General features: G+C 42.3%; 1 protein-coding gene across 1 annotated transcript; it reads left to right on the top strand.

Annotated features, from left to right (window-relative positions):
* Positions 1–245: 245 nt before the first annotated feature.
* On the top strand, positions 246–10,702 carry LOC116490659 (carnosine N-methyltransferase 2-like). The gene is made up of 7 exons (XM_032190049.1): positions 246–369; positions 1,977–2,115; positions 3,861–3,913; positions 7,229–7,336; positions 7,448–7,578; positions 8,168–8,261; positions 10,650–10,702. Exons 1-7 carry the CDS (start codon positions 246–248, stop codon positions 10,700–10,702), a joined length of 702 nt encoding a protein of 233 aa, XP_032045940.1.
* The last annotated feature ends 1,087 nt before the right edge of the window (positions 10,703–11,789 follow it).

Below are 11,789 nucleotides of genomic sequence, written 5' to 3'. Positions count from 1 at the left end.
TAATATCAGTTAATCTAATGCCTTCCACCGTATTGACTGGTTAATGATTCTTCAGAGGGAGAAAAAGCTTCCACGGCACATCTCAGACAAGCAGTGGTGCAGGTGGCCACTCCATTGGTGACACTTCTGGGTGATCAGCTAACCAAGAAGTTCTGACTTTATTTTAGTAAAAGAACACAGACACTATTGATTATTGAGCAAGGACAATTTGTCCTGGAGTATCTTCCCTTTGTTCTGCATTTTCAATGCAGCTTCATAAAAGCGTACAGGTTCTTCAAATAACTGAAGTGCTATACTTTCCTTACAGGAATAGGTTCCCCAGCATGAACTTTGAAGCAGAGATTCTGGCAGCTCCACACGATAATTCAGGTATTTGGGAGAAAAATCAAAAACCGAAAAGGAGATCAAAGTAAACTACCCACTCCACTTGCTATCACTACAAATATATCTTGTTTTGGAAACAGAGTTGGAAGTTGATAAAAAAACAAACAAGCAAACAAAAAAACAGGATACTACACTGAATACAGTTCAGCAGATGTCCGATATACACTAGGGTATAGTTCAAAGTGCTGAGGTTAGATATTGATACCTTTTCCTCCAATAGGGCTAGACATTGGATCACGATTTATACCTTGCAGAAAAACAGCAGCCAGGGACATGTGGTTTTAGAAAGAGCATAGGTGTCCTCTTAAGATTGCACAGTCCTGTATGACGCATACGAAGTCTTTTTATCAGTAGCAACTAAAAGCAGAATTTCAATAAGCAACTCCTCAAAAGGCAAAAATGAGGATGAAGATGCTCTGCTGAATCCCGTCCTGTCCTTCATTCTAATTTTGTTTAGGAGGAAAAGCTGTTTTTTTTTGTTTGTTTGTTTGTTTGTTTTTTTTGTGTGTGTTTTTTGTTGTTGTTTTCTTTTCTTTTCTTTTCTTTTCTTTTCTTTTCTTTTCTTTTCTTTTCTTTTCTTTTCTTTTCTTTTCTTTTCTTTTCTTTTCTTTTCTTTTCTTTCTGAACACTACATTTTTAACGCCGATCTCAGATGTTCAGGCTGGCACTAGCACTGAATCCCTACTGCAGTCTTCTGTCTGTGATAGTCCCCACAGGCAGTAGTCAGCTGAATGGCAAATTCTGGTGAGCCTCAAGTCCTAGTCTTAGCATTGCTCCTCAGACCCAAGCAGCTGGCCAGAGCTGGGGCCCTGGCAGGAGCACCGTTGTTAGGATGAGACTGCAAGAAATTGTGTTTTTGCAATAATTGCTTTCATCTTCTTGAGTTGCCCTGGGCCTTTGTTCAGAGCTGCAAATCTTCTTAGTCTCGGTGGCCTGCACTTGAGCATGAACCCATTCAGCTGAAATGCTGCCATCTGCCCTCATGGCCACGAGCTGAAACTTCCAGCAGGGAATTCACTTACCAGGCAGAGCACTGCTGTCCCACGCCAACGAGAATCGGAAATGAGGCACACAGTGTAACTATTTTTGCTTCAGCTGCAGGTGTGCATTTTTGTGTTGCATCACCCCGAGAGCAATTGTGCCAGCAGCTGGCGGTTTCATTTATCCTGTCCAGCATGTGCGAGAGCCACAGCCCTTCCAGGTCTGGACCTGCTGAGCAATTGCCTTCTCATTCTTTGCCTTTAGTACTTCAGTCACTTCCCTTTCTGCAAATCAAGTCGTATCCAGGTAAGCATCTTCAGGAAATAACGGTGCCATTTTCCTAAGGGCAACCTGCAGTACTGATGGTGACTTAACAAATATACTGGTGTCAAGGGGCATCAAAGAATATTTTTCACACCTTTAGTGTCAACACACAGACAGTTTTTGTGTGAGCCTGCTTGCATGGATGGCTCCTGGGCTCCGTGTCCTCCCAAATCTCTGGCTTCTGTTGGGTTGGGCTGGGTTTGGTTTGGTTTCTTCCACGAGGTAAGTGTTTTGATCCTTCATTTGCCTTGAAGTCACTAACACACAATTCATATTTGTTTCTCAAGAGCTATATGTGGTCCCCTCCATGAGAAGTCTCATGGCTGAGGAGTATGTAGAGGCCTTTAAGTCATTTTTGGATCATTCGACAGAGCACCAGTGCATGGATGAGTTCAACAAGGAAGAAATGCCTCACATCATGGCAGGGTAAGGAGCGCGTCCACCGAGGTGTGAAAGCCATCTGTTATCTGGGGAGGGCAACCTGTGCATAAGGGTCAGCAAACATGTTTAAGGGTTTTCTGGGGCGTGAATGAACTTTCAACGCTTTTCAGTTTTAAGTCCCTTAACAGTGGTCTTTAGGATATTCGGTTTAATGTCTCAAGTGTACATGTAATTTCAATTAATACATTGTGTTGCTTCTCAGCTTATGTTAGGGAAAGAATCAAGACCTTATTTTCATGTCCATCTGCTTTCATTAGTTGATTTTCAAAGGATTAATGATTTTTGGATTTTTTTTCTCCCCCTCCTTTTTTTTTTCTTCAAAAGAAAGCTCCCTCTTGTGCTCTATGCCTGCTTTTGGGACTTCATCACACATCAGTCCAAACAGAAACACATCTCTAATTCTATTCTAGTGACTAATTCTTGCTTTTCTCAATCCCCTAAGACCTCCTTATTTCTATCCTAAGTCGATTTGCATTGCTGAAGTACCAAATGATAATCAGTTTTGTGAAGTACTGATGTAACATATTAAGCCTGTGTGACTGCAGATAGTTTCAGAACAGGCTAGATCCAAACCACAAGAAAAGTCTTTCAAGTCTGGATAATTTTTGGATGCTGTAGAAACTGTATTCTCCTTTGAGAAAAACACTTAGGCAGGTAACTTCAGATGCTTGTATCTATATCTGTCTGTCTCTCTAGCTAGCTATCTAAAGTAATAGAAGCAATAATAAAGAAAGAAATTGTTTGGGGAAAAATTAAATGCAGCATTTCCTTATGTGAATTTTAACCAATACTGTTTGCTGGACCAATATGAAACATTGCAGTTTAGTAGCATTCTAATTTGGGGTTGGTCTGAGCTTCCATCTTCCACCCGTGATATCTTTAATCCCGGAACAATACACCTCCAGCCCTCACTAGAGCCAAGGCTCCCTGATTGCTCACAGCCCCCAGGATTTCCTACTCTGTCCCCTCTTTTGAATCATTGCTGTGGTGTTTCTTGAGATTTCATAGGGGAAACTCTGTCCCTCTGCACAGGCCATGCCTGAGGCAGAACAAGGCCATGAAGTATTTCTATGTAGAGCAGCAAGCAGCCTCGATCCCAGGAAGCTCATCCTCGAGCCAGGCTATTATGAAATACACTGCCAACAACCTAATGATTTTTTATTTTTTAGATCTGAAGTAGTTTTTCTAAGGTAAAAATTATTGAAGTTTCTGACTTTTGCTCACAATTTCAAGCCAAGGTGAATATTGAAAAGAGAATATTTACAGTCACATGGATAGCCCAACTTTTGATTTTTTTCTGGGCATTTATAACCAATGTCAGAAAACCTGACTTGTCTCCTGAGAGGTTTACCCCAGCTCACCTTGTCCCCACAGCCCTGGCCAAGCACAGCCTCACTCCCTGCAAAGGGAACCCCACACCCCAGATTTTCTTGAGGTTGTTTTTGCATGGTGCCAACCACAGTTTGAAGAAAACTCTGGCAAGGGAACAGAAACACTATATCCTGCTGCCTACTGTACTTTTAAAATATGAGCCTGCTTACATAGGGCCAGATCCTGCCAAAAATAAGTTATAGCTGTGCTCCACTGTGATGCTCGAATTTTCATCTCAATTCACGTGGCACATCTCAGTAAAATTCCTGGGCCACTGTGGCATCCAGGATATTAGAATTAAAACACAGAGTTGTGTGACACAGTGTGGTTGAGTAACGTGCGTGTACTTGTAATTTCAGCCTTGGCAATAGAAAATCCACGATAAATGTTCTGGGCGTGGGGAGCAGCACAGGTAACGAGCTGAACAGCACAGCTGATGCTGGGGAATGGGGGTCCCCAGGGGCAAGGGAAAGCTCTACCCAGGTTCTGGGCAATGGGGAGAATTACTCAAGCATTAATAACAGTATTTGTCATGGATATACTTTCCTCTTGATGACTCTCTCCTGACTATATGTCTAAAAGCAAGGAGTCCTCCAGGTTAGGTAGGAGAGCACCTTCAAACCTCATGGGAAGGAATTACAGACACCTGAGATTTGTTCCACCCAAAGGTCATGTCTTAGAGTCTCCCACCCAAAGGCACATCCCCACATTGTGCATTGCCTTCAGGGTCTGCAGAGGTGAAAGCTGGGCTTTGTTTGGCTGCAGGTGGTACTCAACCAGCAGAGATGAACATGGGCTGGCCACAGCCATTAGCATGGGGCTTTGTCAGCTCCTTCAAGATGTGCTTTTTAAAAGTTATTAATGTTTTTATCTGGTGACATGTGGCATTTAACTGCAAATGGAAATCTCCACCGCCCCCAGAGAAGAAAAATCTTTTGGCAGAGATAACCTTAAAGCTGTTGTAAATGCATTTTCGGAGGGGAAAGAAAAAAAAAAAAAAAAAAAAAAAAAAAAAAAAAAAAAAGCATGCAGCTTTGCTCCTAGGGAAACTGGGAGGAAATACAAAATAGAGAAAAGAAATAGCAGTTTGATTTGTCAGACTTTGAATTTGTTTTAAAGTATTTTCAACTGAATTATAAGTGTTAATACTTTCTATTGAAAGATTTTTTCTCACTTGTTTTGATTGTTTTCCTGAGTAAGAGGAAAATAGCAGTGATTGTTTTCTCCAGCTGGGAATATGTTGGAGCATATAAGAGAGTGAGGAGGAAGAAATCATTCAGTTCTCAATTACACTCTGTTCTCATTAAGTAATGTAAAACCGATACTCTGTTTGACTCCAAGAAAGCACAAGGGAAAGGGGAACCCTTTACAGTGCCCTCATTTTTCCTTATTTCCTCTTTAGAAGAAGTTTCAATGGGAAATAAATGCCCTAAGGCAAGCTGGCAGAGGCACAGGCTCGCACCCTGCAGCGTGCCGAGGCTGCCTGAGCTGAACTTGTGCGTGCTGCACAGGAGTGAGCCAGTGTGGCACCGAGCGAAAGGTCATGTGTGATCCCTGACCTTCTCGGGCTTGGACTCTGGTTTCACACGGCTGAAATCAGTTTAGTTGACTGAACTATTAATGGGGATTGTGACCCACTCTGCATCTTAAAAGGCTGCTGCTTGATCCTGGCCATGCTTACTCATTCAGCCCTTGTTCCCTGCGGCTGGTGCAAGCACCTCAGCTGTCAGCTCCCGACGAGTGACTGGGTGGGATGTGGCTGCTGTGGGGCTGCACCCCCATTTCAGCAGTGCCCCGATGTGGTTTGTGCTGAAGGGTTGTTGCTCTCAGCTTCCCTGCAGGAGGCACATGAGCCTGTGGATGGGGAAACCTGAGCAGCGTCAAATGGTGAATCCCCAGGGAACATCTTTGTATTTTATTGCACCTTCTCAGCCCTGTCTTTTCTTTTTTGTGGGGAGATCTTGGGAATGTCCTGTTTGACCTCACAGAACATGTGAAATTGTTGTCTTACCCACAGACTTTCAAGGTATCAGTATCTTTGCTTCAAACTCAAGCCAGCAGCTCCCACCTGCCTCCACCAACAAACACATCCAACCTGTTGGAAGGTGGTGACCATGCAAAGAAAGAAAAGGAAAAAAAAAAAAAATTATGTAACCATTCATTCAGGGAAGATCCCTGTAGCAAGTGGTTGAATCAATTTACAGTCCTAAAGGCCAGCTGGTAGTGCCTTGAGCTGGGGAGCATCAGCAATTAGCGGTTCCCAAATGTGAGCTCCCCACACAGAGCATTGCTGCCCCATGCCCTGGAACCTCTGATGGTGGCAGAAGTGTATTTCAGCAGCAAAGGGGTATTTTAAAAGTGATGTGTTTTTTTGTTGTTTGTTTTGTTTTGTTTTGAACTCTGTAAAGTTTTGTAATCCAGTCTTTGAATTAGCAGGTGATAATGCCCTTGGCAGTACATCAGCAAAAACACAGTAAAATACAGAGTTTCAGAGTAGGAACTCCTCTGCCCCTGCTCACCCGTAACACCAGTGCCAGCAACTAAACTGCCTTCAATGGATGTAGCCTCAGCATCTTTCCTTGCGCCTCTGGCCAGCCCTGCACTGCCCCTGCCACATGTCTCAGGGGTGCTGGGTACCTTTCTCCAGTTTCAAAAGACACGTCCTTCCTCGGATGGCAGTGCAGTGCTGGCATGGCTGGTATTTCCCTCCTTGAGTTCAGTTTAATGTAACACCTGTCAAAGATGACAGCTTTTCTCATAACATGTCCATCCACTAAAAGGCTAGAGAAGATGCAGTATCTCATGTCAAGCCCTCTGTGTGTGACATTTTTGTGGGCAGGACTATTTTTAGGCTCCACCATCAGCTACAGACAGGATCCTCACAGAGATCCACTGAAGGCTGAAGGCTGTCACCTCTGTTGTTTATTTCCATAGTCCCAAACAAACCAGATGGACTTTGTACACTCGGTGCATCACAGCCTTTCTGATAGAGAGCAAGGGTGGGTGACCTGCATCACCTCGAAAGGGGCTGGGTATTTTCTAGGACAGAAAGGCAGACTGAAGCAGAAAGGCAGACTGAAGCTTGCTCCTCCTGAGCTCAGACTGTGACAGAGGAGCATCAACAGCTAAATATGCAGGGCACCTACATGAGCTCAAGTCACAGATAAGTGAATATTTGCGGCTTCAAGATAACAACTGGGTAATGGGTTCCTAGAGCTGGCACCATGTGGCCTGGCTCCAGAGAGAACAAATCCTTTGCAGACCCCCAGGGCTCCAAGCAGTGTCACACCTGTGGCAAGGCAGCTGCCACCTCCCTGGGGCAGTACAAAGCTGCACAGCTTGGCAAAGCTGCACAGCTGTTCCAAATCTCTCCCTGTCCCCATGCTAACTTTGTGTTTTTCTTGAAAACTAATGATTCCTGTTTTTTTAAAAAAAACATTGATCTTTGATTATTTCAACCTATTTCTCCCATGACCCAGAGTATTACCATTAGTAGGTTTCTGCTCAGTTGCTTAGCTCTTCCTTGTTCTTAGTCTTACCTCTAAGTGTATGTTAACTCGAGCAGTTAGACATCGTGATAAGGCTGTTACTGTCTGAGATGCCACCATGCAAGGTAAAAAATGCCTCGCTTCTGCTTTGGGGATTGCTGAGCAGTAGGTGCACTGGCATCCTTTCATCACCATTCAAGTTTTTTTTTTTAAATAATGAATTTGTGTTTATTGAATAGGTGAACAGGATTTGAAAATGATCAGGATCCTGCAGGCTGCACATCCAGGGGTCCTTATTAACAATGAAATCGTAGAGCCCAACCCACAGCATGTGGCTGCTTACAAAGGTGAGGCTCTTTGGGCCACCTCCACAGCCTGGGGTACAGCCAGTACCATTGATTTGTATGATGATTTGTTCTGCTGTTCTGTGATTTTTTTTTCTTCTACTTTTTAAACAGAGCTAGTTAATCAAGCTCCAGATCTGCAGGGTGTCTCCTTTATTTGGCACCAGCTCACTTGCTCAGAGTATGAACAACAGGTGAAAGAGAAATGCATAAACAAGAAATTTGACTTCATACATATGATTCAGGTAAGGAAATATTTTTTTAATATACAAGTTTTACATTTCAGCACTACCTCCTGCTGGATGTTGGGGGGACGGGATGAACACAGCTCTCCAGCAAACAACAGCTTCTGCAGCAGCTGTACAAATATTAAACCTCATTCTTGATCCACCCAGGTTTTGGTCTCTGGTTTTCACTGGTTTAACTGTATGGTGGGTAATAAAACAGGACTGTTGGACAGACACATTCAACATCACACAGAGACCAACAGTTATGCTTTGCCACTTCAAAAGCTGGAGTTTTTTGACCTCATCAGAATAATTCTGATGGCATTGAATGGAAATGTTAGTGAACATCTCTATCTGTATCTGCACTCTCACACAGGGGCTTCAGCCGTGGGAAGTCAGCAAAGATAGTGAAGAACTTGCCTAAAAACTGATTAAAGGGATGCACACATCTTGCAGCCACAACACTGCTGGGCCTGAAGGGCGGCACTGGGCGGGAAGCGATGGGGAAGTCGTGTAAAGCACCAGCTTTATAGAGAGGGCCTAAACCCTTGCAGGGCACTTGCACCACACAGGAGGAGTAATGGCTGCATGAAACTCTCCCTTCCAGATGCTGTACCATGTGGAAGATACTCCTAATACCATCAAATTTTTCCACAGTTGCCTCGACCACCAGGGTAAACTCCTGATCATAATTTTGTCAGGTAAGAGGAGTGTCTCATTTTTTGGCATCATTGCTGGTAGTTTGAAGGGCTGTGAAGTATGAGAGCTACTAGTAATTGCCTCAGGATTTCAGTAGCAGTAATTCCATCACAATTAAACAAAACAATCATATTATACAGGGAGCATGCAACCATGGGCTTAGTGTCTTGGACCCCAATGTCTGATGAGACTACAGACATAGCCTGCGTGCTCTTGCTTCCATGCATGAAAAGTAGATGAATGACTACATACCTTGTAGAAGCCTCCTTCTGTGAAATTACTGGCTAGAGAGAAGCATGGCTACTCCTGGAGGAAAGCCAGTCCTTGTTTATGGTGAAATACTAGAGAGAAACATGGTGTTTAAATTAAAAGAAAAATATATGTGCCAAATATCAGGCTGGCTTTTCAAGCTCCAAAGAACCACCAACTTGCTAAGTTCCCCCAGATTTTCCCCAGCCCAACAGCACTTAGGCTTTCACTCCTCCACGCAGTTTCCCGAGCAGATAGGTGCATTTCCAGTAAGCAGATGCTCAGAAAAAAATCAGTGAGATGAAAATTTACTCATGTCTTTGTAAATAAATGCATAAACGCTCAAAGAAAATGAGCACTTCAAAGCAGGCTGTTCAGTGCCAGCCCAGGGAGATGAAACAGGGCACCCCATTAAAACACTGCTGCCTAATGCTTTAGCTGTAATTTCTCTTTTGATTCTTGGACAAGTCATTTAACAGTATCCCTGCATGTACACCTGGAGGAAATACTATCCTAAGTGCCTATTCCATTTATTTATATATTTATTCTCGCTTTAATATGTTATTTATTACCTATTTTTGGTGCTGTTTAAGACATGCCGTTTTCCCACGCAGAAGGTCGGTCTTTGAGGTGACCACGAGAGGGCTGCAGCAGCCGGCGGATCGGATCTGGCTCTGAAAACGTTTGAGATGCTGAGCTGGAGGAACAAAGCCAAGCAGGCGGGCAGGATAACAGCGCTCTGCCTTAGCTCCGCTCGCCTTGCTGGGTCAGCGCATCCTCAGGTCGGTGCCTGCTCCGTCAGCCGCACAGCTTGTCCCAGCTCTGGATGGAGCAAGCTTGTGGATAACCACGTAGTAAGCTGCCATGAGTGCTCTGGGGTGAAAGGAATGCCTACAAAGACCAGACCGCATTATTTCTAAATATTATTTCTAAATATAACAGTTGCAGATTTTATCCTTATTTCAAGTTAGTAGAACATCTATTTCAATGATATAGCATTACTCTCCTTGCATGGTATAGGGGTAAGAGAGAAAGCAGTTATTTTATGCTATCAATGAAGGACAGTTGGATTTTTATGTGGTCTGTATTCAGTCTTGGGGGCTAAAAGTTTTGCCTTTGTAAGGCACATTAAGGCTTCTCTACTCATGAACATTACTGGGGATGAAAATAGTGTAGGAACTGGAAAATGTTAGCAGCTCATCAATGAACTGACAAGCTCAGTAAAATACTGGAGCATGTATTGAAAAGATTAAAGCAAACTTCAACCAGGAAGCAAAATATAAAAGTACAGATGCTGAAATTCTTTTTCCTTCAATATTTGCCTAGAAAAATTTGCTGAGGTTTGTATCAGGAATTACGAAAATATTTGGGCACCCCATGCATTCTTCATGAATAATTCATGAATAATTTTTCCATCAGAGTAAAATTTTTCCAAGTATTTGTATTTTCTTTGCAGGTAAAAGAATAAGCATAAAGCCATCCCGTTTATGCCCTTTATTTTCAAGTATTCCAGAGAAATATACAGTCATGATGAAAGAAAGGTTGAGAAATTTCAGCTCGAGCAACGAAAATTTGGGGCAAGTTCTTAAACATAGAAAAAGGAGATTTAGAATCCAAACAGTTCAAAAACCCTAATGATAGACATTTCTCCTGTTATAATCATATAAATTAAAAAAGCCTTATAAAGTGCAGCCTGCTAAGTAGCAATAGAAAACCCTGAGTTCTTTAAATTTTTATTTTATTCCTGCGACATTTCTCATGTCAGATAAATATTACCTGAAACAGAAGGAAATTACAATATCCACAGAATCTTAGGTGATGCTGTGATCACAGTACAGAAGGACTGTCCTGCTTAAAGTGCTTGGACAAATATAAAATTAGCACATGGCAATGTCATTTAAAAAGGAGTAAAGCCCCAGCAAAGTCTGAGTTTCATAAGACCAGGCTCAGAAACACAGCACCAGCATCAAAGTCATCCTTTTCCAAAGAGTTGCAAAGTTTCTTTTCTTTTTCCTTTAACAACAAATGCAAAAGCTCTAAATCTTCTCAGCCCTAAGTGCAGATGGTGTCAGATGAAGTCAACAGGAGACAATGCTTTTAGATGCTTATAAAAAACGTGATTTCGTGCATCTCTCTTCCAGGCTGTTATTCAGTGATAAATGTGCAGAGGGCCTTTGTGATGCCCAAAAAGTGACTGAGGCTCTTTGATAATGGCAGAACGTGGCCTTAGAAGCCCAGCCTGTGCATCTGATTTGAGATGCTCGTAGATAAGTTCCCTGAGCAGGTCATGTCAGTAGATATAATGTGTCCTTTGAACCTCTGGCACCTCATTTTCTGTCCTCTGCTGCGGCATGTCTCTTTCTTTGAGTAAGGGATGGTTATTTCTTTACAATGGAAATAAAAATAGTTGACACAGAAGTGTGGTGTTTTACTTATTCAGAATGACTGTGGAAAGTTGCACTCCAGAGTCAGCTTGAATAGACTGAACACTATTAAGTGTCAACATGAAAAAGACCTCTCAGAGGAGATAATGCCTTCACCCAATTAATCTTTCCTAATGAACTTACTCTTTAGAGGTGGGTAGAGCACTTTCAGCATGAAGTTTGCTTCCTATGATCATTTGTGCCAATAAAAGTCCTGCGAGAATGCTGATGAAAATGGATGTGAATGTGCCTGAAGTGGATTTATTTTGATATTTTATTTGTCAAAAAAAAAAAAAAAAAAGGTTTGTACTTTTCAACCAGACATGCTATTGTGCTATCTCTTGATGATTTCTGTTCTCTAATAACTCCTCAAATGATAATAAGGCTCCTAGACATGTGTTTCCTTTTGAATTTACAGCTGAGAAAATTCCATGTTTGAAGCACTTGGAAATAGACTTTCATTTGATAACCTGTATTTTTGAGGTGGATAGCTGCTTTCTGAACACCTTGATGGTTATTTTAGTAATAGTGGTCTGCAAGTGCTCTTCTGGCTCTGGGAGATTTTGACAGGAAAGAAGCCCTTTTCCAGCCAAGATGTATTCTAATGATACTTTGCACTTAGGCAGATTCTTTTACTGAAGCATGTTTTATTCATCTGTTACCAGACTCTCAATTGGTTTGTTTAATTGTCTGTCTTTCTATCACACAAACTTGGAAGTCCAACAGCAGTTTTTTTTTTTTTGTTTTTTTTTTACTATTTTTTGTTGTGCTTTGGTGATCCTAAGAAAGAAAGTGCCAGAGAGAGGGAAGAAAAATGTGAAAATTCAAATGAAGCAGTGTCAGGCTAAAACAAATCCA

Source organism: Aythya fuligula, chromosome 6 (assembly GCF_009819795.1).
Source record: "Aythya fuligula isolate bAytFul2 chromosome 6, bAytFul2.pri, whole genome shotgun sequence".
NCBI lineage: Eukaryota > Metazoa > Chordata > Aves > Anseriformes > Anatidae > Aythya > Aythya fuligula.
The sequence above is the reverse complement of the archived record's forward strand: the minus strand, read 5'-3'. Positions and strand labels throughout refer to the sequence as shown.